General features: G+C 43.1%; 1 protein-coding gene and 2 pseudogenes across 1 annotated transcript; 2 read left to right on the plus strand and 1 right to left on the minus strand.

The window, feature by feature from the left end:
• Positions 1-195: 195 nt before the first annotated feature.
• LOC136534299 (uncharacterized) lies at positions 196-5,752 on the minus strand. Its single transcript, XM_066526760.1, has 5 exons — positions 5,341-5,752; positions 2,629-4,210; positions 2,462-2,541; positions 2,223-2,361; positions 196-1,048 (listed from the first exon to the last, which is right to left on the minus strand). The coding sequence occupies exons 2-5, from the start codon at positions 4,040-4,042 to the stop codon at positions 582-584; spliced, it is 2,100 nt and encodes a 699-aa protein (XP_066382857.1). The 5' UTR covers positions 4,043-4,210; positions 5,341-5,752; the 3' UTR covers positions 196-581.
• Positions 5,753-6,092: 340 nt separating this feature from the next.
• Positions 6,093-11,169, plus strand: LOC136540244 (protein CHAPERONE-LIKE PROTEIN OF POR1, chloroplastic-like; annotated as a pseudogene).
• A 10,326-nt stretch (positions 11,170-21,495) lies between these two features.
• Positions 21,496-23,191, plus strand: LOC136537313 (uncharacterized; annotated as a pseudogene).
• Positions 23,192-27,106: the final 3,915 nt, after the last annotated feature.

Raw genomic sequence — 27,106 nt, forward strand, 5'->3', positions numbered from 1 at the left:
CAGGTGACTCTACAGCCTGCGGGGTTTTGACTTTGACAACTACAAACCTTTTTGTTTTCATATCCGCAGCCTTCAAGATAGTAGATATGTAAGTGTACGACGGCACAACTATTTCTGACTTTTTTTTTCTTGGATTAATATATTTTTGTTGATGAGAGGATTGAAAACGACCTGTCTGAATACTGAATCCCAATATGATAAGCACTAGTAGTTTTATTCTTACACGGGTGCCCCAGGTTATATACGTAATGTTTAGTACAGCTGGGTTTTAAACACTCAACTGGATTTTAAACTCTCGCCTTTCTTTTACTTATGACATAAGTAGGACATGTACATAGCACGGTTCCTCCTTTCTAAGAATTCTCCACTGGAGGTATTTACTTGAGTTAATCTAGTTACAATATAAACTCAACAGAAATAAGTGACTAGAATCCTAATTCAATCTTACAAAAATGTCTTAAATCATAGAATAAATCTGCCACATTGCAGGGAAGCTTTGATCTTTAGAGCAACTTCAGTCCTTCACTTCGTATCTGTTAGCAATCAATATGATCATAGTTTTCATCTTCAGACCACACAGGTCAGTTGTCAGCTTCAGTTTCCGACTCTGATGGCTCGCTTTGGAGCTTCATTTCGTCGGAGCTCTGCTGATTAAAATTGTGATCCACGTCCACCATCAAGGGCTCACTGTGGTCATGCTCCTCCTCGTCTTCACTAGAAGATGACATAGCGATAGACGGAGGAACTGGAGCTGTCAGGTTGCTTGAAGGCAGTTTTGCTATTATGGCCCCTCCAGATCTGATCTTGGATTCAATGGCATTAATAAGCGAAGCTGCCTCCTCAAGAGGAACAACACGAGCACCACAAGCAAGAGCAGTAGCATGAACCAGAGATTTGGGACCTGTTCCTTGGTTGTTCAGTTCAGACAGAACACCTCCAAATGGACCTAAAGCACAAATACCCTTTTGTGGTTGTCTTATGGGTTCTGCAGGACAGTAAGAGATTGGAACTGCTTCAATAGGTGCAGCCAGCAATCTGTATGGCCCCCCTGTGGTCCAGGAAAATGAACAGGTATCAGAATAGTGTCCATCAAGGTGCTAAATTTTCCACTGACCATCTTGTATTAACCTTAATCCTATGCTTGCCAAACAAATAAAACTGCTGTGATCTGAATTGAACAAAAAATAAATTGTGGTCCAGATGGTCAATGCGTCAATGGTTCAAAAAAATGTGCACAAAGGGAATGTCAACACAAATCTGAAATAATGGGCTACTATCAAGCACCACTGCATGCATAGGTCTATATTGGACTAAAATTTGGAAAGTTCGGTGGCTTAAGGGGACAGATCATATATCGTTTGGTCACAAAAGATGCTGAATATAACCACTGGTATATATAACAAACCATTTTAAACCTTCCATGGTAATATGTTCATTTTTTTTTTGAAATATCATGTTTTGGGAGTCTCTGCAATTTGCTGGGCTATTTAGAAATCCCGTAACAAAGCTTGTTTTGATAAAATCATTATTAAGAGTCCTTTGGACATTATCTGTCATATATGCGCACTTATGAAGTATTGGGCAGGTCTGTATGCTGAACCAGACAGGGAGCAGCTCATTGAAGGAATCAACACGATGCTGCGCGTGGCAACAAGGATTTTGAAGCGCCAGAAGGAAGACAAGGAAGCTACAAAGCAACTTCAAGGCGGAGATCCTGATGAGCAAGACCTTCAGCGTAGATGTGCTTTTGTTGGAAAGTCACCTCATGGAGATGGAAAACGGTCCTTTTAGCGTTGGTAGTTAGCTTGTTCTTTCTGATTTCTGCCTTGTATCTGGCATTCTTGCCTAAGCCTGTGTCGCTGGTTTTATGTCACTGCTGGAAACTTTCGGTAGGTTCTGTCTTTGGGTGCCTTAACTCTGATCCAGAGTTTCGGTTACCCATCTAGCTTACCTGGGTGCAGGGCCCAAACTTTTTATCCCCTTTCTGTTAATCTTCCAAACTTTCCGTTATGATAAGTAATGGAAATGGGAAGGTTTCTCGAGTGGGGGGAAAATGTTTTTTTTTTTTTGCAATATACATCAATGCAGAAGGAATTGAGCTATTGACATGGTGCTATCAGGAAGATTGAGGTTTTTCTTTGGGGGGGTTGGGGGGGGGGGGGGGGGGGGGGGGGGGGGGGGGGGGGCGGCGGGGGCGAGAAGTTTGAGTTAATTAGAGGTACCTGCAGAAGATCCAGGTAAGTTCTGCGTCACAGGCATGCACAGGGCAAGAGGTATCGCAGGAATAGCAACCATGGAATCTTCGGAAGTTCCATGGATAACTTGCTCCTTTCCATGGATGAGTTTATTAGAACAAGTGTTCTGCGGTCACAGCAACAAATAAGCATCTTCTGGTTCAAAATGAAATACTAAAAACTGCTGCATCCATGGAAAGGAGATAGGTAAGCATGTAACAAGTTACCTGAGATTTTTGTGAAGAGGTCTTCTTTGTGGTCTCAAAATGCATAACAGAACTTTCTGATGTATGTGTGCCTTGTCTCCCTGTTGATGGAACAAGCAACAGTCATAAAGAAAACAATAGCTGTGGAAAGGCCTTGGATTAATTGATCATTACCATAGCAGATTTACCATTTTTGGGAAAACCTCTTGATAGAGGAACAGTATCGACACCATTATATAATTTTGAATCAGTCAAAATGTTGGTTGGTATCAGCAGAAGATTGGAGGCAGAATCTTGAACAGGCCTGGACCCGGGAGATGTTATTGTCAGTTCAACCTGATTTGAACATTGCAAAGCACTCGTTGTTTTCACCTGTAAGACATCATGTTTGCTTTCACTAATAAAACCACAGTGTGGCAATGTTGGACGACTCCTTTTGACTTCAGCAACCTTTTCTGCAGCCTCCTTCAAGGCAGAAACTGCCACATGGTAAATTTCTTCTGTGACTGAACCTTCTTTTGCAAATTTTATGGCCTCCTGACATAAATTGTTATAAAGGACAGTGAGGGAATCTGCAGGATTACATTGTGTTCCTGCACCAAATCCTTCATTTTTTACTTCATTAGGAGCTGCACTCTTTGCAGCAAAATCAGCAACTTCTCTAGAAGTAATGTTTGAGGTACTAGGGACCATTTTAGAATGTGATAGTGAATGGTTATGCTCCTTCTCAAATTTAGAAACCATCCATTTTCCAGAGTTCATCTTTTTCACTACAATCATAGCTTTGCAACCAACTCTAGTTATCATTCTCGGGCGCTTTGTTTTCCCTTCATCTGTCATCACTTTCTTGGTCCGAACTTCACGGAAGCCTTCCTTGGAACACACAATCTGGCGAGAAATAATTGAATTATCACGCCTTGAACGGCAGTATCTACTAATACGTGCACGAAAACCATTTAGCCTTGCATAGTTTACATAGAAAAATTTTGCAGCTTCTTCCGATTCAAATTCCATACCCTCAAATGGCTCCTCAACAGGGTCCGCCTCAATAGAATGTGGCTTCTCGATTTGATCGCAGTCCTGATCAGCTGGCCTAGAATCAAGTCTTCTTGGTGGAACTGGTCCATGATTGTGGTTCTTTACGAATTTGGTAACCATCCATTTGCCAGGATCAAACTTTTTAATTAATATCATTGCCTTGCAACCAACTCTAGTACCTGCCCGTTCTTGATGTTTTTGTTCAGAATGGAGGCCATCACAAGCACGGGTTTCATGAAATCCCTCTTTTGAACACACAATTCGACGAGAAATAACTGAATTATCACGTCTGGAGCGAGTATACCTGCTTATCCGAATTCGAAAACCTGTACTTCTTGCATATGTGCTGTAGAAATCCCTTGCAGCATCTTCAGACTCAAATTCCATTCCTTCATAAGGTGTTAATTCTGTGTCATCTTCAAGTCCAATTATTTTTTCTACTTCACAATCATGTGCTAGTGAAGTCTCAGTAGCTCTAGGCACCTCTGTTAAAGAGTGCTTTTGCTCACTGCCTGGTTTTGACTCACTAGCTGTTCCCATTACTGTCCCTTCCATGACCACCATCCACCGTCACAGAACTATGTAGATTTTTTAAACATCTCTCATGAACTTTCAGAAAAAGAATGCAAGCACAAAATCACCAAAACAGCATCTTAGCTACACATCAGGACACTCATTGTGTTCAGAGGTTGTTCAGATATGGCCCTACCCGATGGTATGAGGAGTGAGGCACTGTAACAAGATTCAAAAAGTAAATGGTATCGATCAGATGTTGGAGCAAGTGCCAAATGGAATCAAGCCTTGCAAAGTAAAGGGAAACAACTGAATAGACATAAACCAACAAATTTGCTCAAACAAATTGAAGTAGCAAAGGTAATTCAGTTCCTCAGGCAGCATGCCAAAAAGGTATGCATAAAGTCTATTTGGGGGATCCGATCCAAGAACGGAAAATAGAGATTAATTTTATCAGGTGGAGAGCTCAGATGCAACTGAACTCTTTATTAATTTGCCACAAACTACAGAGAGGTTAGACTGGGGAGTTAAAGCACATCCGATGACAGTATTTCATAAAGAGAAGGCACATTGTGACTACTGCCGAATTGAGAACTACTCTAAACATGACTACCATGAAGTGCTAGCGTACACATTGAAGATGAAGGTCCTACTGGCTACTACAGGTGAAGTTAAATCACCTTTTTGTGCTTTCAGAGCCCCAGAGGCACAACAAAGCAGTGTCAATTAAATACCACATCTTTATTTTACTACATGGCCATCAATTTCACTCGCCAGTTTTACTGGAGATGTGCAAAACGTCTGTTCAATGGCTTCAGTTTAAGCATCATGCTTCTGTTTCAACGGGACAGCGTCTAGTCAAAGGCCATTTCATGTCTTCCGGGTGGCTTTTCTAGGAAAGATACAGAGGAAACATCCTTACTATTGAAGTTGCACCCTTTTCTGTTACTTTTTCTGAAAGACTGCTACCGGTGGGTACTATTCATCAGATTGCAGTAGCTGCATGATTCCATAAGGGTGAACTTGCCACTTGTCTGACATGTACGTTATTCCGGTGCTACCTAAAACCGCAGAAGATCCTCCTGTCTCCGTTCCTCCAGAGTTCTTATCAAGAAGCATAGAATCGATCAAAATACTCGACTGTAAACTGTTGTATTAGGTTCGAGTATGTGAACGACAGTAAAAAAGAACATCGACCATCCAAAACAAATATTTATTGCCATGCATGGAAGTATGGAACGAAGATATCACGCTTAAAGCGAGAAAGCAACGAGCTTTATGAGCAGATATCAGAAAAAGGCGATATCTGTTGAAAACCAAGGGAGCAAGCAGAAACGAACAACACCTACCTTTTCCGGAGAAGATCGTCGGGTACCTCGACAAGCAGAGCCGAGGTGTGTCCTGATCGCCCCAGAGCCCAGGCCAGCGCCAAGAACACCGAGAACAGAACCAGGAACCAGCACGACGCCAGGTCGGGGAGGTCAAATCGAACTCACATGCTACCGAGAAACCCGCACGGCGCCGCAAGAAACGCCGGTGCAGCAACCCGGCGCGGTGAGATCGCCGCCACCTTCCATTGTTGCCACCGCGAGGAAAGGAAAGGGAAGGGGACGACGATTGGTGGGGGTTGCTTGGGGTTGTGGGGCGCGGGGGATTGATTAAAGAAAGCGGACGAGACGGGAGTGGGGGGAGGAGGAGACGACGAGGGCGGGCGGGCGGGCGGGGAGGATGAGACCGGATCTCCGGAGCCACGAAACGGACGGCGGAGAACCGCGCGCGCGGGCGCGGGCGCGGGCGGAGGGCGGGGATGCCAAGGAGGCGGAGGGAGGCGCGGGAGGTACGTGTAGCCGTCACGCTCGTGTCAAGTGGCGCGGCTGCCCAAGTGGATAAACGAGTCGTGGTGAGGCGGGCCATGACGCTGACGTGGGCCTACCGGGCCCCGCCTGCAGCGAGAGGGACAGGAAACGGACGGCCGCGTCATCGTGCAATCCCGTCCTTGTCATCCGCTGAAAATGCTGCAATTCAGTTTTACGTGGGCTTGTCCAAGTGCGGACTGGGTCTCAAATTGGGCCTTTTTGTTTCCAACGAGTGTGCCCGAGGATGCGCCGGCCCGTCCCCGCCAACCGCTGCCCCTTACCTCATCTCCGCGAGCGACCCTGCACGCAATCCGCTGAGCCGCCCCGGAGGGACTCCGCTCATCGCCATCGTCGCCGTCCACCTCCTCTCCCGGCTTGGAGCGGAAGAGAACCCGCCCGCACTCAGAGACTGGTTTCGTTAGATGGTAGGAAACCCTAACTTGCCTCGATGGATTTTTTCTCAGAGTTTCATTTTCTCGAGCGAGATTATTCGTTGAAACGAGCAATTAAATCCAAACTTTTGTTTCTCTCCATCGGTTCCTCGGGGTTTGTTTGTTGTTTGGTGGAGTACTGATCTGGTAGTCAATCCATTCGGTTCTGTTGGGCTAGATTAACCTCTTGAACACGCGCTAGGTCCATCTCAGTTGGTGGCGTAGAGCTTTGGGTGCGGGTCCGGTTTAAGTTCCAGATAAGAAAAAAAATGGGGTTCAACTGAACCCCTATTCCCCTGTTCATTTCGAATTACTTTGAATCAATGGTTTGTTTGTTGCATTGAGTGAAATGGTCTAGATATCGTATTGGGTATTGGGTAGTAGCTATACATTCAGGAGTGGTCTAGTGGTAGTGTGAAGGTTTTGCTGCTAGCACTTGTTTCTTAGTCATGGTTGTAACTGTGTTAGCATAAGTCTCCTGCCAATGATCCTGTAAGGGTGCCCTTCATGGCCCGCATTGTATTCCGATTTGGAACTTTATCCTTCTTATAAATACAAAGGTGCATATTCTCACAAAAAAAAAAAAGGTTTGTGGTCATTTAAGTCCCCCAGTCTCCTTAGGATTGAAGACAACGGAGGTGCATTTGTTTAATGGATGATCTCTAAGGCATGGACATTTGACCGCAGAGAAATACACCATATATATGCATTTTTTTCCAAGTGGTGTTGTCCATTTTCCTTTCTTGTTTACTTGTTCTTGATATAGTGTTGTTTTGCTTCGTAGGGAGCGCAACTCGAGTCTAAAATATTCAGATATTGCTAGAGATGTTGGGTCATGGTCTAGCAACTGATCCCTCAAGAACCTTACGATGTCCAGTTACTTCAAGGGTATCTAGTGCACCCTTGGGGCTTGTTTCTTCGTTGTGTTTCAACAGGGGATGCAAGGAAAAGAACAAAATCTTCATCAATGTGGATAGGTATGGTTTCTTACACTTCTTGCGACTCAGCCTCAAAGCTTTCATCTAGTTCCTGCTGTGATTGAGAAATACAATTTCTCATCCAAATCCTGCAATGCAGATACACGAAGTACAGTACTTCTTTCTGTTATGCACCAAGAAATGCCAGAATCACACCACTGGCAACTGCATCGTTTGGGGATATGGCTGATTCTTCAACTCGTGAGTATTTGCTACCCATGTCTATGACAAGAGAATCTTACATAATTAGTTTATATATACTTGAGATTGTGTGGGACTTTTTTCATATTGAATTTCAGTAAACCTGAGGTATGGTTTTCTAAGGAACAAAGTAGTAACTTGTTCTCCAGAATAATTGATCTTACATAAACATTGATTGTTTTCATTGCCAAGTGCACCGCATTTGACATTCATGTATGTAGGGAATGAGTAATTTCGGTAATCAGTATCACCTGTTTCTGTCCCAACCTTGTTTTATAGATTACATGTACCTGTGATTGACCTTTTGATTTTGTTGTTTGTAACAGTTCTTCTGTATAATAATCCTTGAGCATCCTTTTTGACTGCTTGATTTTATTTCAGCTATCTTTCCCAGAATCCATGTAAAGGATCCATATCAGCGTCTTGGAATCAGCAGGGAAGCATCGGAAGAAGAAATTCGAGCTGCTAGGAACTATCTGATAAGCAAGTATGCAGGCCACAAGCTAAGTGTTGATGCAATTGAGTCTGCCCATGACAGGATTATCATGCAGAGTTTCTTTGATAGGAAAAAACCAAAAATGAATCTCAAGAAAAATTTAGGGAACTTAGTCAGTCACGTGCAGTGAAGGCTATTCAAGGCAGATTTCAAACACCACGTAGCAAAGTCATTTGGCAGACAGCTATTGCTTTTGTCTTGCTTGGAGTGCTTACCCTTGCTTTCCCTACTGAAGAAGGGCCAACCCTCCAGGTGGCCATCTCTTGTGCAGCAAATATCTATTTCATTTATCAGAGGGTCAAAAGTGGATGGCGAGCATTCTTTTATGGGTATGCTTTCTTCTTATTGTAGGATTTTAGTTTATTGAGTATACATCTGCACTGGCCTATGATTTGCTCTTAGTATGATTGCATTTGTTTTGGATTCATTTACTCTGTATATTAGATATGGCGCCACCGCCTTTAGTCTGTAGCATTTTCTTCCCATTGAGAAAGGTATTTTTTCATCAATAAATCCTATCGTGGTACTTGAGCCTGACAACCTACAATTCTAGCACAGTAGGACATCCCACCAGAAGAATATTTTCTAGCTCCTGGCAGCGGTGCTAAGTATATCTGTTGTGGTGACAATGGTTTGTCCGCCACTGTCTTCAGGCTGTACAAGCCAGATATGTGGTACATAAAAGAACCTTTGCATATGTATGGTACATAAAAGAACCTTTGCATTCTCATATCCTGCAAGCAAGCAAATGCAAAATATGTGATCTCCTTATCTAATCCTTATCTGGTAGTCATGAACTTCTTCCACTGATAGGTCCGTTATTTCAAAATATGCTGGGAGATGTATTTATGTTCCTGTGACTGTATTGCAGTGGTCAATGGTAGAGCTTGGACTTAACAACTTAGCACTTTAGTTTGGAAGTAAAGATTATTGTAAACATATATATTTTAGCATTGTAGGTTAGCCTGCAGATATATGGTTGTTATGGTATTTACAAGTTAAGATTTTAGCTGTGTGATAGAAGTTATGAGGCTACTGAATGGAGTAGAAAATGCACCCTAGGTCCTTAACTTTTTATGGATTCTCAGTTGGGTGCTTGAACCAAAAAAGTGACTATCTGGGTCCTCAATGTACTGCTAATTCTCACTTGGGTCCTCGAACTAAAAAAGTGATCATCTGGGTCATAAATCTACTGTAGCGTTCGCTAAAGGTCCAAGCCACCGTTAGCTGCCTACGTGGTCGTGCCGATTAAAGCTGCAAAAAAACCCTCCCTCTCCATCTCTCCCCTTACAATCTCCATCTCTCTTGCAGTTCACCTCTCTTTGTATGTTCCATGGCCACTGAGTGTGCCTCCAGAGTGCAGACGTAACTGTAAGGCCGGCGGGCGGTGTAGGCGAGTCACGCAAGCACAGCCGCGAGGCAGGTGTGGGACCAACAGGAGACAGAGGAGGGAGTGGACGTGGAGGAGATGGGGGAGGGAGGGTTTTTTTTTTCAAGTTTCACCTGTCCTCATCCATGCTGGCACATCCACGTAGGCATATAGAGGTGATGGGATGGGATTTGGACCTCTACTGAGGCACGACATTAGTTGAAGGACCTAAATGGTCACCTTTTTAGTTGGAGGACCTAGGTAAGAATCTACAGTAGATTGATGACCCATATGGTCACTTGTTTAGTTCGAGGACCCAAGTGAGAATCCATGAAAAGTTTAAGGACTCTTGGTGCATTTTACTCGTAAATTACAGCGGCAGTAGTTGCAAATCCTAAATTTTCACTCCATGGATTGGGAAATAGGTTTTTTCCTAATACAGTACTATATTTTTCCATGCTAGGAGCAAACCACAGACTTGACAACTTTTCCGTGTAATCATATTCTTTTATGAAAGTTTTCTTAACCAGAATATTCAAGAGGACCTGTTCTTATCAGCATGCTTCCAAACAATCTCTTTGCTGGTATAACTTATGGTGTCACAGGGGCGGAGAGAGGGCCAATGCTGAGTGTGCTGCAGCATGGGTCCAGCCAAGTTTATCTTTGGTAAATATTTGTAGGTTTAGACCCAAAACACTAGAGTTTGGTCCAAATTATGGTAATGCAGCACCTGTCCACTAGCACAGGCCTGGTTGGAAGCCATTTCTAGCCCTGTTCCTTGGTGTTCACTGATAGATTAACCTCATGCCTAGTTGCTTAGGAGTTGTGTGGAGGCCTGTCAACTTGTTGATGCCAATAATGCCAGTCCATATTTGAATTAGTAAGTCACTTTTCTGATGCATAAGCATACAAAAGTTGTGTGCAAATGCTTGTGGATGTAGGCCGTGTGTTCTTAGGCAGACACACCAGATCGGTCCAGAGGGTAGATATTTGTGATTGAACACTGCAATAGCTGGCATTTTTAGAATTTGATTAGTTTGGTTTGGGATCATTTTGAGCTTATTATAATCTTTTGGGTTCATGATAATAATAAGCAGAGTATAACGGTTTTGGCTGAATAGCATCTTCTAAGTGGGCCCACCAACATTTCCTGTCAATTCACAGTAACTGCAATTGCTGAGATTAACATACATTATTCTCAGTGCTTGCCTTAGTATTTTTTTTTTAAAGTAAGCAGTCTTTGGCATCTTAATTTGTGAATATTAACCTTTGTGTACATTGCTTTAGGTGATTGTTTTGAAAGAAAACTGTAGTTGATTTTTTTAATATTGTTTTCTGCTTTAGGTGGTTTCTGACACTGAGATTTATGTGATCTTTCAGGTTTGGTTCTTTCTTTGCTTCCTGGTTCCTTGGCACCTTCTTGATGGTATCTGTAATTCCTCCTATACTCCCCGGTCCAAGAAACTTGGAAGTGAGCACCGCGTGTGTTACTTATGTACTCCTTTTCATATCGTCGACCTTCTTGAAGTAAGAGATCTTCGTGTTTCCATGTTAGCCCAAAGTGTTGCAGAAGTTATTATAAACATGGTATCCTGCTTCAAATAGCTTGTACAATCCATCGGCTTTTTCTTTGTTTGTTTCACGTTCGTTGAGTTGGAAATGCTAGTTCCTTGGTGAGTTGATAGTAGTGTTCAGGTTGCAATGTGAGATGTAGAACGTTTTTTTGCCTTGAACCGTGAGGTCTTAAGCAGAGTCTAACACCTCTTGTAGGCATTCTCGGTTGATGTATTAAATACAGTTTGTTTTTCGAATAGATCATATATAAGATAATATCCATGCGATTGAACTGCTGAAGTCATCGGTCGTCTTTTGGATGGACATCACGTCACCTCGGAACATTACAATCCGTTCTCCCTGAATGCTGCGGCTCAACTGTTCTGATCGCGTTTGCAAGATAGGAACTGGAGAAGAATATCTTAGGTTGCTACGCCTGATCTGATCTTCGTATCGCTCGAGTTGTTGCGCCGGCTTTGTCGTCTCATAATGTGCAGCCCATGAGTGCATTGGTGATTGGCGAATCGTCATTTGTTTCGGCTTGAAGGGACCGTGACGCATAAAAAAGGGAGTGGATTAGGTAACTTAAAATTGGACCGTGACGTATAAAAAAGGGAGTGGATTAGGTAATTTAAAATTCTAACTCTAAACTATGGTCTCTTTTTTTAATCTTAGTAAAACCTATGTAAAAGATAAACTATCTAAATGTGTAACTACGGTTTTGCTAGTGTGTTGCTATCTCCACCGTAAAAGGAGTAATATAATCAATGTAAATATAGAAGCTAAAGAGAAAGGTAGAGATATGCAAACTTTCGTCGAAGACTCCGGTATTTTTATCGAGGTATCGAGAAGCACGCAAGCTTCCTCATAGTCCTCGTAGGAGCCCCTCGCAAGGAATCCCTCGCAAGGGCTAAGCTCCCGGTCGGGTAACTCCGTGGATAGCCTCGGGCCTTCCCCACGCGCAAGTGGGTCCCCGACGTGCCTTCCGACAAGCCTCTCCCGGATGCTCCCCGCCGTCTTCACTATCAAGCTTCCGGCCGAAACGCCGCGGGCCTTGTTTCCTCCGGTACACGGTGGCGGCCACACCACAAACGCGGTTGGTGTGATCTCGCAAGACTACAAGCCCCTCCGATGTACAACAATGGTGCGCGCAAGCATCGAGTGGTAAGAGGTATGCAAACCTCACTAAACACTATGCCTAAACCTAGAGCAAGCGCATAAGCGGTGGTCTAATCAATCTAAATACTTCGCAAAGCACCTACGCTAATCACCTAATGAATCACTAAGCAATATGCAAGTGGAGATCACTAAAATGGTGTATCAATATCCTTGATATGTTTCCTCAACTCCACCACACTTAAATGGCCAGTTGGAGTTGTATTTATAAGCCCCACTGAGAAAGTAGTCGTTGGGGACGAAATCCCGCTTTTCTGCTACTGAATGGACGCTGATAACGTCCTGATCGGACGCGTCCAGTCGTCCCGACCGTTAGAGCCGTGATCAACTAATCGGACGCTGCCAGCATCCGGTCACATGCCACCGGACGCGTTCAGTCGCATTTTCGTCGCTCTGGAACCTCTCTGTACTCGATCGGATTCTGCTGTCCTACGTCCGGTCGGTTTGCCGCCATCGTTCGGTCCAGCGTCCGGTCGCTGCTGTTGCCGAGCCTCTTGATCGAAGCGTCCGGTCACTTTCCTCCAGCGTCCGGTCACTTCTGTGAGCTTGTTTCTTTGCGATCTTGCGTACGGCTTGGTTTCTATCTTCATGCTTGGACTTTGCTTGATATCTTAGGTCTTCTCTTGTGCTTCTAAGGTCTTGCCTATGGTGTTGATCATCGAATCGTCATGTTGCCTTCGTTCAAGTCACGTCTTGCATCCTATTGAACTACAAAACAATCACTTACAAATTCATTACTCTAATTTGGTTGTGTTGATCATCAAACATCAAAATCCAAAGTAAATGGACCAGTGGTTCATTTTCCTTACAATCTCTCCTTTTTGGTGATTGATGACAACACGACCAAAGCAAGCAAATAATAAAAAATTAAAATTTGAAAACTACCTACTTGCTAGGATGCAATGCAAGGGGCAAGATTATTTGATGCTAAAAGATATTACTTGTAGGACTTAAAGATACTACATAAAAACTTATCTTGCCCTTGCAAATGTCCCCATGTGGCATTATGGATTTAAGCCTTGCTTCCTATAAATTCTCCCAATTACATAGGCAATCCATAATCCACTATCCTCCCTTTCTCGGACCATTACCACTTGTAAATTATTAATGTTTGCTTTTGGTCCTCTAAATTCTGCCCCTTTGGAATCAAACACCGAAAAGAAAGACATTAGTAGCACAAGGGAGGGTCAAACTTTGTGATCCTTTATGTGGAGGGTGGAATAGGTCATAAAATTTGACTATCACATTATATAGATTAAGCTCCCCCTAAATATATGCATACATATGGTAGAAGGCAAAGCATATGCATAATTGACAAATTATTGCTCAAGGGAATTTAATCTATATAATGCATGGAGAAAGCATATAAATATCAAAATAAAATCAACATAATGATATCGGTTTAGAAATACCACATGTGGAAACCAATTTGATTTCTACCACTTGCAATAGGTGGTGGATATTTAAAGTATGATGCTTAACTCCGGGGACTCCATTTTCCTTACAATGAGACTACTACACACATGATATGCTTGAAAAGGTGTTAGTCTCAAAGCATCCAACTTGTAGAGTAACCTCTCCCTAAATTTGTGCACACAAGTGTGGGATACTTGTAGAAATCATGCACATTGATTTTAGAATCAATAATACCACTTGAAAGATGATATCTCATGAATGTGAGAATCATTTTCGAAGATGATATTCGGGAGAAATTATCTATAATTTAGACTTTGGCACATATTAGATGAACAATCAAAAGACAAGCTATATGTCGTGCTCCTAAATAATTTTAAACCATGTAGGTTTGCTCCAAGGGTTAAGAATAAAACCGAGCAAGCCTACCATAAGATATACCTAGTGTATGCATGACAAAAGATATAAGTATGCAAATGCAAACATAGGCATAATAAGTAACTAGATGCTTAAAGATACCAATTTGTAAGAAATAACACTTGTAGGAAATGCAAATTGATACTACTTGAAGGAAATTGAATCTAGTTACCTAACATGGGAAAGGAAATTTGGGTCTATAGTATTCACTAACCCACTTGGTAATGATTTTGTTCATCATGATGCACCCCATGAAATACACCCATACTTTGCCAAGGCTCCAAATTCCCTGAAGTCCATTGGACTTCTCACTTCCCTTTATGGATCCAAACAATTTTGGTGCTCTTCATGTTGGAAATGATTTCCTTTGGCACCAAAAAACATTTGACCCTATTGTTGGCTTGCTTGTTCACCTTGATGGCCACCACCTTGTTATTTTTCTTCTTTAACAAGTATAGAGTGGAGGCCTTCTTGTCCACCTTATTGTTGTAGGTGTTGGAGAGCTTGCTTGTTTGCTTCTTCTCTTTCTTCTTTGCTCCTCTCCCATTATTCACCTTGCACTCATAGGACTTGTGACCTTCCTTGTGGCACACGTAGCAAACCATGGTTTGTCCTTCATCAAGCTTCTTCACTCCCTTGATGGTGTTATCTTGATGAAGTTGGGATTGCTTTGCCTTGCCTTTCATTTGAGTCAGGTCCTTGGTGAGGCGAGTGAAAGCTCTAGTTTGGTTTTGGTGAATTGATGAAACCCTAAATGCTAACCTAGTTTATCAAGTGATCATGAGATAGGTAGCACACTCCAAGTCGTGAAGCAAATAAAGATCATAGCATGATGAAGATGTTGCCATGGTAATGATCAAGTGCTTCGACTTAGAAAGAAGAAAGAGAAAAACAAAAAGCTCAAGGCAAAGGTATAAACCATAGGAGCTATTTTGTTTTGGTGATCAAGACACTTAGAGACTGTGATCACATTTAGGTTTGATAGCCATACTATTAAGAGGGGTGAATCTCATATCGGAATGCGGTTATCAAAGTGCCACTAGATGCTCTAACTCATTGCATATGCATTTAGGATCTAGTAGAATGCTAACACCCTTGAAAATGTTTGTGAAAATATGCTAACACATGTGCACAAGGTGATACACTTGGTGGTTGGCACATTTGATCAAGGGTGGTGAAGTTTAGGAGCAAGGGTAAAAAACTCCACCGGCGCCCTAGACAGAAAAGATGGAGGTCACTGGGAGTGACCGGACGCTGGCCACGGTTGGACCGGCGCGTTCGGTCAGATGTATCAGCGAAGACGCTAGCGTCGGTCAAATGACTAGACGCTGGGTCGCTCTGCGACCGAACGCTGGCAGGGTGCGTCCGGTCAGTGCTGACGTACGCTGACGTGAGGCGCACAGAGGAGACGTTGAATGACCGGATGCTGGGTGAGTCCGATCGGGCATGACCGGATGCGTCCGGTCGTAAAAATTCATGTTTGGAACCTTACTGGAAATAACCGGACGCTGAGGTCCAGCGTTCAGTCAATTGATGACCGTTGAAATCTGATGAATAGTATTTGAAGCAGGGGACACATGGCGTGAATCACGTGACCGGACGCTAAGGGTCAGCGTCTGGTCGATCGGACCAGAGCGTCCGGTCACCCCGCGTTGTACCCAGTGAAGGGGTACAACGACTCTATTTCATGGGGGCTTCTATTTAAGCCCCATGGCCGATTCAAGCTCACTCTCTTAGCCATTTACATTGACATAGCAATCTTGTGAGCTTAGCCAAAGTGCTCCCACTCATCTCCATCATTGATTCATCATCTTTGTGAGATTGGGAGAGAATCCAAGTGCATTGCTTGAGTGTTTGCATCTAGAGGCACTTGGTGTTCGTGTTTCGCTGTGGGATTCGCTTGTTACTCTTGGTGGTTGCCGCCACCTAGATGGCTTGGAGCAGCGAGGATCATTGAGCGGAGGGTGGTGATTGTCTCTGGCTCCGATTGTGGTGATTGTGAGGGGTTCTTGACCTTTCCCCGGCGGAGAGCCAAAAGGTACTCTAGTGGATTGCTCGTGGCTTGTGTGATCCTCATCTTGTGTTGGTTGTGCGGCACCCTATTGAGGGTTTGGCGTGTGATGCCAATTAGCACGTGAACCTCCAAGTGAGTGAATCGCCACAACGAGGAGTAGCTTGCCAGCTAGCAAGTGAACGTCGGTAAAAAATCATTGTGTTCATCATTTGATTTCGAGGTGATTGGTCTTCATTGTTATTTATCCTTGTGATTGATTGGTTCCTTCATCTACACGGTGGTATAACCTTCTTGATCACTCTCTTTATATTACCGCAAACTAATTGTTAGGCTCTTTAGTATAGCTAGTTGTGAGAGCTTGCTTACTTGGTTGGTGTGGCTCTTTAGTTAGCCTTTGAGAGCACACTAACATAGGGTAGTGTCATAGCTATTATGTGAATAGATACTATCTAAACTAGAATTGTGGTAGGTGGCTTACATTTTGAGTAGGCTAGCGCAACACTTGCTTCGCCTCATAATTGTCTAACCATTTTGTTAAGTGTTGTTGTAGAAATTTTTATTAGGCTATTCACCCCCCTCTAGCCATTAGGACCTTTTAGCAAGCTATTTCTTACTTGAGTTGCTCATTCTCGTTTGCAACCTCTTGTGTGCATGTATCTATAATAACTTTCTCAACACAAACTTGGTTGCACAAAGATGAGTCTAAACATAAATCATTACAAGAAGTAGAGGCAACCTTTTTAGACATGTTAATGATAGAACTTTTCTTTTTAGATGTCTTGGTGGGGGTAGTACTAATGGCTTCAAGATTAGCAACTTTATTAGTTAGCTCATCACAATGTTTGCACATGGTTTCCATTTTAGCAAACAAACTTTTCTAAGCATCTTGTGAGCTAGCTAACTTTTCTTTTAATCTTTCATTTTTCTTTATAAGTTGCTCATCATTGATTGTGCATGCATTTGTTGTTGCACTAGCCTTGAGTTGCTCAATTTTAGTAGATAGTTCAACATTGAGATTAGCAAAGTTCTCATATTGTTCAAGCAAAGTTTTGTATGCTTCTTGTGAACTATTTAGCTTTTCTTTTAAATTTTTGAGCTTTTTTTTGGCTAGTGCAAACTTTAGCATAATTAAGATTTTGTTGCACAATTTCATCATAAGAAGGCATTTCATTATCATTATCACTCTCACTAGAGGATGAGCTTTCGTTACCTTATGTCATAAGGCACATACGAGAAGAGCTTGATGATGAGTGCTTGCACCCTCGCCTCTTGTGATGGTGTTCTTCTTCACTTGAAGAATCATCCCATGACCTTATTGATGTGAGGGCTTGGTTCTTGTATGTCTTCTTCTTTGTCTTGGTGTGGGCTTGTTTGGACAAACTTTCACAAAGTGCCTTAACTCACCGCATCCATAGCATCCTCTCTTTCTTTGCTCATTTCTTTGATTGGTAAAAATGAGATCTTGGATTTGGATGAGCACACCCTTAACATTGAGCCTTTGGATTATCTTTTCTACCTTGTTGATTAGTTTAATTGATTCTTCATCAAGGTCGGAGGTGGAGGAGGAGGATTGATCATCTTCACTTGAATCTTCATCATCATCATCATTCTCATCTTCTTCTTCATCTTCACTTGCGGAGCTTGAGCTTGAGCTTGTCTCAACTTGCTTGCCCTTCATCTTCTTTTTCTCGCTACATGCGAGAGCTTTGCCTTTGCTCGATGAAGAGGCTTCGTCTTGACCCATCTTACATGATATTTTAAATGCCACTATCTTGCCAATGACTATGCCCGGGGTCATGGCGCTCAAGTTCTCCATGTTGTGAAGGATGGTGATGATGCTTGCATATTTCTTTTGTGGTAGCACGGAGATGATCTTCCTCACGATGTCCGCATCATCTAGCTTTGTTAATCCTATTGAATGGAGCTCATTGATAATTAGATTCAAATAAGAATACATATCATGAACAAGCTCATCATTATTCATTGTAAAGGAATCATAATTTTATTTAGTTAGACAATGTTTTTGCTCACGGACATTAGATGTGCCATCATGGAGCTCTTAAAGTTTTAACCAAATTTCATATATCGTATCTAAAGTGAACACTTGGTTAAACACATCCATACTAAAAGATTCAAACAAGCAATTTTTAGCTCTAGCATTGAAGTACATTTCTTTTTCATCATTCTTTGTGGATTTTTTAGGATTCTTAATGGGTTTCATCCCATTATGAGTGACTCTCCAAACACCAAAATCAATTGCCTCATCGTAGCAAGCCATTCTAGCTTTATAATAGGTTAAGTTAGTGCCGTCAAAGTGCGAAGGCCTAGAGGTATCAATCACAACCACTCTAAATAGCGTCGGCTCAACGGCGGTTAAGCCAAAGGTCCAAATTGAGCCAACCGGTTCCGATACGGGGGGTGGGTGAATTAGGCAACTTAAAATTCTAACTCTAAACTATGACCTCTTTTTCTAACATTAGCAAAACCTATGCAAAAAATAAACTATCTAAATGTGCAACTACGGTTTTGCTAGTGTGTTGCTATCTCTACCGCAAAAGGAGTAATACAATCAATATAAATGCAGAAGCTAAAGAGCAAGGTAGAGATATGCAAACTCCCGTCGACGACTCTGGTATTTTTACCGAGGTATCGAGAAGCACGCAAGCTTTCCCCTAGTCCTCGTTGGAGCCCCTCGCAAGGAATCCCTCGCAAGGGCCAAGCTCCTAGTTGGGTAACTCCGTGGATAGCCTCGGGCCTTCCCCACGCGCAAGTGGGTCTCCGACGTGCCTTCCGGTAAGCTCTCCCAGATGCTCCCCGCCGTCTTCACTATCAAGCTTCCGGTCGAAACGCCACGGGTCTTGTTCCCTCTGGTACACAGTGGCGGCCATACCACAAATACGGTTGGTGTGATCTCGCAAGACTACAAGCCTCTCTGATGTACAACAATGGTGCGCGCAAGCACCAAGTGGTAAGAGGTATGCAAACCTCACTAAACACTAGGCCTAAACCTAGAGCAAGTGCATAAGCGGTGGTCTAATCAACCTAAGCACTTCGCAAAGCACCTACGCTAATCACCTAATGAATCACTAAGCACTATGCAAGTGGAGATCACTAAAATGGTGTATCAACACCCTTGATATGTTTTCTTATCTCTACCACACTCAAATGGCCGATTGAGGGTTGTATTTATAAGCCCCACTGAGAAAGTAGTCGTTGGGGACAAAATTCTGCTTTTCTGCTACTGATCGGACGCTGATCATGTCCTAATCGGACGTGTTCGGTCGTCCCAACCGTTAGAGCTGTGATCAACTGATCGGACGCTGCCAGCGTCTGGTCACATGCCACTGGACACGTCCGATCACATTTTTGTCGCTCTAGAACCTCTCTATACTCGATCGGACTCTACTGTCCCGCGTCTGGTCGGTTTGCCGCCAGCGTCCGGTCCAGCATCCGATCGCTGCTGTTGTCGAGCCTCTTGATTGGAGCATCCGGTCACTTTCCTCCAGCGTCCGGTCACTTCTATGAGCTCGTTTCTTTACGATCTTGCGTACGGCTTGGTTCCTATCTTCATGCTTGGACTTTGCTTGATATCTTGGGTCTTCTCTTGTGCTTCTAAGGTCTTGCCTATGGTGTTGATCATCATATCATCACGTTGCCTTCGTCCAAGTCACGTCTTGCATCCTATTAAACTATAAAACAATCACTTGTAAATTTATTAGTCCACTTTAGTTGTGTTGATCATCAAACACCAAAATCCAAAGTAAATGGGCCAAGGGTCCATTTTCCTTACACGGCTATCCATTATCTAAGGAGTGTGAAAGTCCGTGACCCAAAGCCACTAGTGTATGGAACAATTGGTGTAGCTTTGCACTAGTGGGCCATGTTATTAGGACCGGACCGGACCGAACCGGCGGGTAGACCGATAAAAGACCGAACCAGAGCCTAGACCGGTCCAGTTCAGCTAACAGACCATCTGTGCAATTGAACCGCTATAAACTGGTTGAACAGGCCGATTTTTATCGAACCGGTGAACCAGCCGATTCTATGCGAACCGGTTTTTGATTTTTTTCCAAATTTGCCCCTCGTTGAACTGAGGACGACCTTATCTACTTAGGGGCACTATTGGAATTTAGTCAAATTGGATCCTTTAGGGTTGTTTTGTTTGCTGGCTGAACGCTGAACGGCTGAAGCGAGGGAATTTTTTTCCTTTTCGCAGCTCTTCTTGCTCGTGTGTGCGATGACGGCGTCTATGCTCTGGGTAGGCAAGCACTGGCAGCGGCGGCTCTACTCAACCGGCGTCGCGTGCAGGCGGCTGCGGCGGTGGCTGAGGCAACGACGGCCGATGGGGGCAGGCGCACTGATCTACAAACTCAGGCCAGTAGCGCGTGGGGGGACTGCTATGGTGCTACCTGCTTCTCTGCCCCAAGCCTCTCCGATAGTCTGATCCCAGAGTCTAGAAAGGCAAAAACTAGATCCCGACGGCTGCTACTGTGCTTCATCTTCAAGTTCCATCCACGGTTCCATGACATGGCAAATGGTGAGCTTGTGTTCTATATGCATATTATGCCTGAGTAGTGACCGGATCAAGTGCTTTCTAGTTTCTAGTTAAGATATTAGGCAATTGTGCATCTGAGTAACTGTCAAATTGGATGATGAAAGTGTTGACAACTGTGGATCTGTGTATCTATCAAATTGAGTCCAAAATCGAGTTCTTTGGCTGCTATCTATCAAAGTGTCAATATTAGGAGAATTGCTATCTGTCAATGCACTGATATATTCAATAAGATTATTATGACTATATATGGCTATATGGCTTTAGTAGGATTTGTTAAACGGTTAAATTGTTAAGACTATATTCAGCTCCCTGAAACATGGCTCTGATTATTGAATAATGTGATAGAAACATCAGGTTATACATGCACTGATATGTATTTTCTTTTACACACAGTGGATTCTTTAGAGACTCCAACTTCGGTTGACACTAACAGTAACCAGAATTCCACACCTCCTACTCAATAGGCAACCATAGAAGTAAAGATAAGAAAGAAATCTGATCCATCATGGGGATATTGTACATAGTTCACTGAAGGAGGAAAAAAGAAGATCAAATGCATGTTCTGTAATGATGTATTTGCAGGAGGAGGGATCCATCATTTCAAGGAGCATTTAGCCAAATACCCAGGTAATGTGGCAACATGTAAAAAGGTTGATCCTGAGGTTGAGCATGCAATGTTTCAAAACATTGAAGATTGGAATGAGAAGAAAAAGAAGGCACAACAGGACTATGAGGAAGGGAATGCATATGGGCCAGAACCCAGAGAACAAGATAATGTTGTTGAAGTCTCTGCTACTAATGCACCTGCAGCCCCTTCCTAGCGTGCTGTTGCTGCACCTGCAGCAAACAAAGGAAAAAAAAGACCCGCCGCTACTCCTAGCGTTGGCAAGTACTTCAAGCCTAGAACTGGCCTAGGGGATCAACCAACAATTAAGAGTGTTCTTCAAGGAGAAGTAGTCAAGGACAAGACAGATTTGCGCATGACAAGATGATTTCTTGATGCATCTATACCATTTAATGCAAGTAATTCATTTTTTACCAGCCGATGATTGATGCTATGTGTGCATATGGTTCTAGATACAAGGGGCCAAACTTTAATCAGTTGCGTGGTCCATTGCTTGCAAAATGTGTTGCAGAAACTAGGAATTTTGTTGATGGTTTCCGCAGAACTTGGAGGAAAATTGGTTGCACTATTATGGCTGATAGGTGGACTAACAGAAAGAGAAGGACCCTCATTAACTTCTTGGTCTACTGTCCCAAAGGTACTGTTTTTCTCAAGTCAGTTGATGCTACTGATAGCTCCAGAACTGTAGATTTCTTGTTTAGATTATTCAAAGATGTAGGAAATTTTGTTGGGCTTGAACATGTGGTTCATTTTGTCACTGATAATGCCTCAAACATGGTTGCTGCTGGTAGAAGGTTAGAAGATGAGTTCCCATCCATTTATTGGTCCCCTTGTGCTGCCCATTGTGTGAATTTGATATTGTCTGACTTTGGTAAGGAGGATATAGTGAAGACTACTGTAGCTCATGCATCAGGAATTACAAAATATATCTATAACCATTGCTTCACATTATATCTAATGAGGAAGTTCACTAAAGGTCATGAGATTCTCCACCCAGCCCAAACTCGTTTTGCTACTAATTTTATTGCTTTGCAAAGCATATATAAGCACAAGGCTGATCTGCATGCAATGGTTATCTCCAATGAGTGGACAACCTATGCATATTATAAGGAACCACAAGCCAAAAAGTTCACCAAAGCTATGGTAGATCAAAAGTTCTAGAAAAATTGTGCTATTATTTGACAATTATCAAAACCACTAGTTCGGGGTGCTAAGAATAGTGAACATCGATGACTACAATAGGCTATCTATTTGCAGCATTCCATGCTGCAAGAGACGAAATTATGAAGAGATTTCAGCGAAAGAAAGAGTTAGCAAAACCTTTCTTGGAATACATAGATGCACGGTGGGATAAGCACTTTGATAAGAATCTCCATGTTTCTGGCTTTTGGTTCAATCCTAATAACTAGTATAATATTGAACTAAGAGAGAAGTACAACTTCACTACTTCTAGAGTTTTTGATGTCATAGAGAGATATGTTGGCAAAGATATTGCCCTTAGAAGTGCTTTGACAAAAGAAATGAAGATTTTTAGGAATGAAGAAGGTGATTTTGGGCGTTCAACTGCTATAAATGATTGCTCGGGCATGCTTGCTGGTAACTTCACTACTTCTAGATTGTTGTTTTTTACTTTTCCAGTTCATTTCAGCATCACTAACTTCTGTTTTGTCACATAGATGAGTGGTGGTAAACTTATGGCTGTAACACACCAAATTTATAGAAGCTTGCCCTGCGTGTGTTGAGCCAAACTTGTAGTGCTTCTGGATGTGAGAGGAGCTAGAGCTACTTTGAGCATGTGCACTCCAAAAAAAGAAATAGATTAGAGCATCAAATGCTAAATGATATTGTGAATGTTCATTGTAACATGAGACTGCGTCAAAGGTACCCCTTCTGGCCTTCTCTAGTTCCTTAAATTCATTCACAACTAGCTGCTAGCCTGTTCTGTAACATTCATTCACTTGCACAGCTAGCTGCTAGCATGTGTTCTTGTTTGAACTATTTGATAAATAATATATTGTCTTCTTGTTTGAACTATTTCAACATTAGGTCCAAATTTCGTACTAGAAATTATGACCTAATAAGTTTGGAAGAAATTAAAAAGGGAAATAAAGCTTGAATCTTAGAAGACAATCCACCTCGCCTTAACTCTGAAGAGTTGAATGCCTTTCGCAGTGAGCTGTCCGCACTGAGTATACAATGCAGTGATGGTAATGTCTCTTGTCAATTGTGAAATCAGTTCAACGTACGTACAAATTTTTGCTTATTTAACATCGTATCTATATTGATTAAAAAATTCAGAATTGACGCTAGACTTGGATGTTGTTGAGGCTGATGACATAGAAGAAAGTGAGGAGATTATGGATAATCGGAACCATGAAAGGGAGGAAGATCTATTTAATTACTATGGTATTTCATTTGATGTTGGTGGACCAAGTTGTGATGCTGCACCTGAAGATGAATGGGATCCCTTGATTTTTTATTGAGTACCATCTACCATGTGTTGTGCCTGTGACTTTGTATCTTTTTAGCATGAACTTGTTTGGAACTTTTAGCATGTCAGTATGTTATCACACACTTGATATTATGTACTAAAGAACCTGCGAGCCTGTGTTGCTGTTGTTGTATGCTGTGAGCACTAAGTGTGAGCCGTGACAATGATAGTGTGCTGTGATTTGATATTTCTATGATGTATGAAGTATGGACTATGTATGAAGATGAAACTTAAGTTATTGTGAGTTGTGCAATTAAATTTATGTTGTTTATCATTTGTTAATTATTAATTATAGCATATATCTAAAGTTTTTGTGGCCGGTTCAATTCGTCCGGTTCAAAACAATTGAACCGACGGTTTAACCGGTTCTAAACGGTTGGACCAGTGAACCGATGGCTCCACCGGTTCGATCTCCGGCCTGGTCCTAATAACTTTGCTAGTGGGGCTTTTGTCATTGGACTATTAAATTGCCTGGTCTGCCTATATATAAGATCACTATTGTACTCATTAGATTATAGTACATCACTTGATTTGGTGTGAGTGATAATAATATTAATATCGCTGGTGGTACTCGACTGCTAATGGCCTACTGCTGGTCTACTCCCTCCGTTCTAAATTATAATTTGTTTGACTTTTTTTTATCTAAGTTTGACCGCTCGTCTTATTCAAAAATTTTGTATAAACATAGTCAAATTTAAATCATTCTTGAAGAACTTTTGTTAATAAAGCAAGCCATGTCAAAAGAAGTGATCTTTTGCATAATTTTTTTGAATAAGACGAGTAGTCAAATGAATTATAATTTAGTACCGTACTCACCGAGGGCACAGTCAGCGCGTGTTTAGTTGGGTGAAAGTTGGAAATTTGGCTACGATAGTATTTTCGTTTTTATTTGGTAAACAGTGTTCAATCATGGACTAATTAGGCTCAAAACGTTCGTCTCGCAATTTCCAACCAAACTGTGCAATTAGTTTTTTTTCGTCTACATTTAATGCTCTATGCATGTATCGCAAAATTTGATGTGATGACTACTGTAGCACTTTTTTAAGATTTAGGGTGCGAACTAAACACGCGTTGTGGCAGGCAGTCGTGCTGCATGTGTAGCATGTCCTGATGCCGATGTTGACGCCTAGTTGCAGTAGGTACATTGCACAGGCTTCGGTCACAGGGAAGGATGTCCTCCCCCAAATCATCTGCCCTCTGAGAGCATCTTGTATTTTACTAACAAGCAGGCACTGTGGATGCTAGAGGATAGACAATAGTAGTTGCCACGCAAATGGTGTCCGTTTTGGTCAGCTACTTTTCGCGCCTACCCACCAATGATAAGTCACAAAGGAGTGGTTTCCTTTCGTTGATCGTTGCAATTTGTGTTAACTACGTCTGCTTGGGCACTGTGATCCTCTGTGATCTGTGCTCGAATCTCCAGCGCTTCGTCGAATGCAGATTGCGTTTGACGAGTGTCACTGTTGTCCTTATCATCGTGGAATTCGGCTTTAGGAACAGTGGCATCTTCAGCGACAAGATAGCTCAACGATAGGCATATGCTCGCACATTGCTTTCTTGTCTAGAAGACTGCATCTCTTGCACTCCAAAACTAGATAAATATACTAGTAAAAGCGACGGACGGAGGTAATAATGTCTCTAATGTATATGTGCAAATTGCAATGACACCGGATGTTTTGTCCCTCTTTTTTTTTTCTCCCCTTCAGATTCAGATATCGTTCTGATACCTTCTGCGACATGGCCACCAAAGCGATCTCGTCTGTCGCCTTCAATGATCTGGCCATGCCTTTTTCTCTCTCCTCTCTCTCTCTCTCTCTCTTTCTTCTCTGGTCATCCATTCATTCGTCCGCTCGTGGCCTCATCAGGCAGCAGTGGTGGTGCGGCAGCGGCAGCGGCAGTGTTTTCAGCGACGCCCACTGAAGAACACGAGGACGCAACGAATGTGGCCTATAAGCCTTTCGGCGTCCCATTTCATCGCGAAAAGAGAGAGGTGGTCGATCGCGAGTCAGATGCCGTCACGGTCGCCATTTCGGCGCACGGCGCTGCGAATCCGTCACGCAGTGGAACGGGCGTGGGGCGTGCCCGTGCGGCGCTGGTCCTGTCGCGCGGCCTCCAAGGGACGCTAAGCCTCAGCCCTCAGCCCCGTGCCGTGCTACGGCACTGCCTGCCATCGGCCGTCACGGTCCCCCGGGCGGCCCCATCCGTGTCGGCGTCGCGGCGCCCCGGATGATCTTGCAAACAAGCATGCATGTGTCCGCGTCACCCGCGCGCTCGCCGTGCTCATCCGCTTTTGCCGGATTCGTCTGGGATGCGGATAGATGCTGCTCTCGTTCGTGCAATCGTGCGAAACGACCTGCCGAGAAAGGGAGTGTTTTCGACCGACCTGGTGGCTAAGCCCTGTCCGTGCTTGGCTTGCTAACCCTTCCAAGCAAAAGCCCTGTGGTGTGGTGTCTACTCTGATAGTCTGATCCAACCCACGCGACTAATCGAGTCTTGCCCCAGCTTCCACGTACGCCCGAACCTCCGTACCCAGCCCAGCTATCTAGTCTAGTTGATGATAAGGCTAATCAGAAAACTAAATTAAACGCGTTGGTAAACAATCAAGAGAAGAAGAGACGTGGATACGGTTCAGCGTGTGGTGTTTCAGACGTACTTATGGAATGGAATGTGTCTATTACTGGCAGCAACGAGCACCGACCGCCATCACTAGTAACTTTCGTTGGGAGCTGCGGCTGCAACCACCACGGTTCGCGGCCGTTCCTCGGTTTCTGGCACGAGGACGTGGTGCCATTTGACCCTGGAGCCAAGCAGAGCTTCAGTGGGTTAGGATTCGGTGCCGCCATTCTCAGTTCTCGGACAGACAGACAGACAGACAGGCAGGCAGACACGTCCTGTGGCCACCGTGAACGTGATGGACGGGTCAGAGCTAGTTCCGGACAGGTCAACGCGATGGACGGGGACAAGATACACATAGCCACTGATCAATACCACTCCTACAATACAAGGCATGCTTTTGACTAGTGATGAGTAGTGAGATCGAGCGAGTACCTTTTCGTTTTTCTTTCAATTTATAGTTAGATAAGAGATCAGAAAGTTGGAGCATTTCCTTTCCTAGTGCAATCGAATATCGTAGCACACTCACATTTGTACTCTGAATCAGCGAACCAGGTGTGTGTAGTACGTCACAGAAGTTCATGGAAGTTCGCGTTTTCGGTTTATGATACGCAGCGTCTTGAAATTCAAGTACTGCTTTGGTGAGAGTAGCAGTTGCATCATAGGATTCCCATGAAAAGAGACACAAGTGCCGACGGAAAAAGCATCAAATAAGTACGAGCTGTGTCATCTAACTATCTTGGTTTGAGTCCTCTCCAACTCAAATTTAATTTAGATGTCTACTATCTCCTTAATAGAAAAAAACCGTCTATTTATTTCAAAGTCGGTCACACTTTTCTCTTTTATATACATGTTTGCGATATGACGACGCAACTTTCTATCTTAAGAAGTTAAGAGAACTGTTAAACCGTTTTGTGTGTGAAAGAA

Source organism: Miscanthus floridulus, chromosome 2 (genome assembly GCF_019320115.1).
Source record: "Miscanthus floridulus cultivar M001 chromosome 2, ASM1932011v1, whole genome shotgun sequence".
NCBI classification, from domain to species: domain Eukaryota; kingdom Viridiplantae; phylum Streptophyta; class Magnoliopsida; order Poales; family Poaceae; genus Miscanthus; species Miscanthus floridulus.

Coding starts and splice junctions, on each gene's coding strand:
- LOC136534299 (XM_066526760.1), bottom strand. CDS start 4,042: ATGGTGGTCATGGAAGGGACAGTAATGGGAACAGCTAGTGAGTCAAAA. Junction 2,542..2,628: donor AAGAGGTTTTCCCAAAAATG/GTAAATCTGCTA, acceptor TTCCATCAACAG/GGAGACAAGGCACACATACA. Junction 1,049..2,222: donor CTTACCTGGATCTTCTGCAG/GTACCTCTAATT, acceptor CCTGGACCACAG/GGGGGCCATACAGATTGCTG.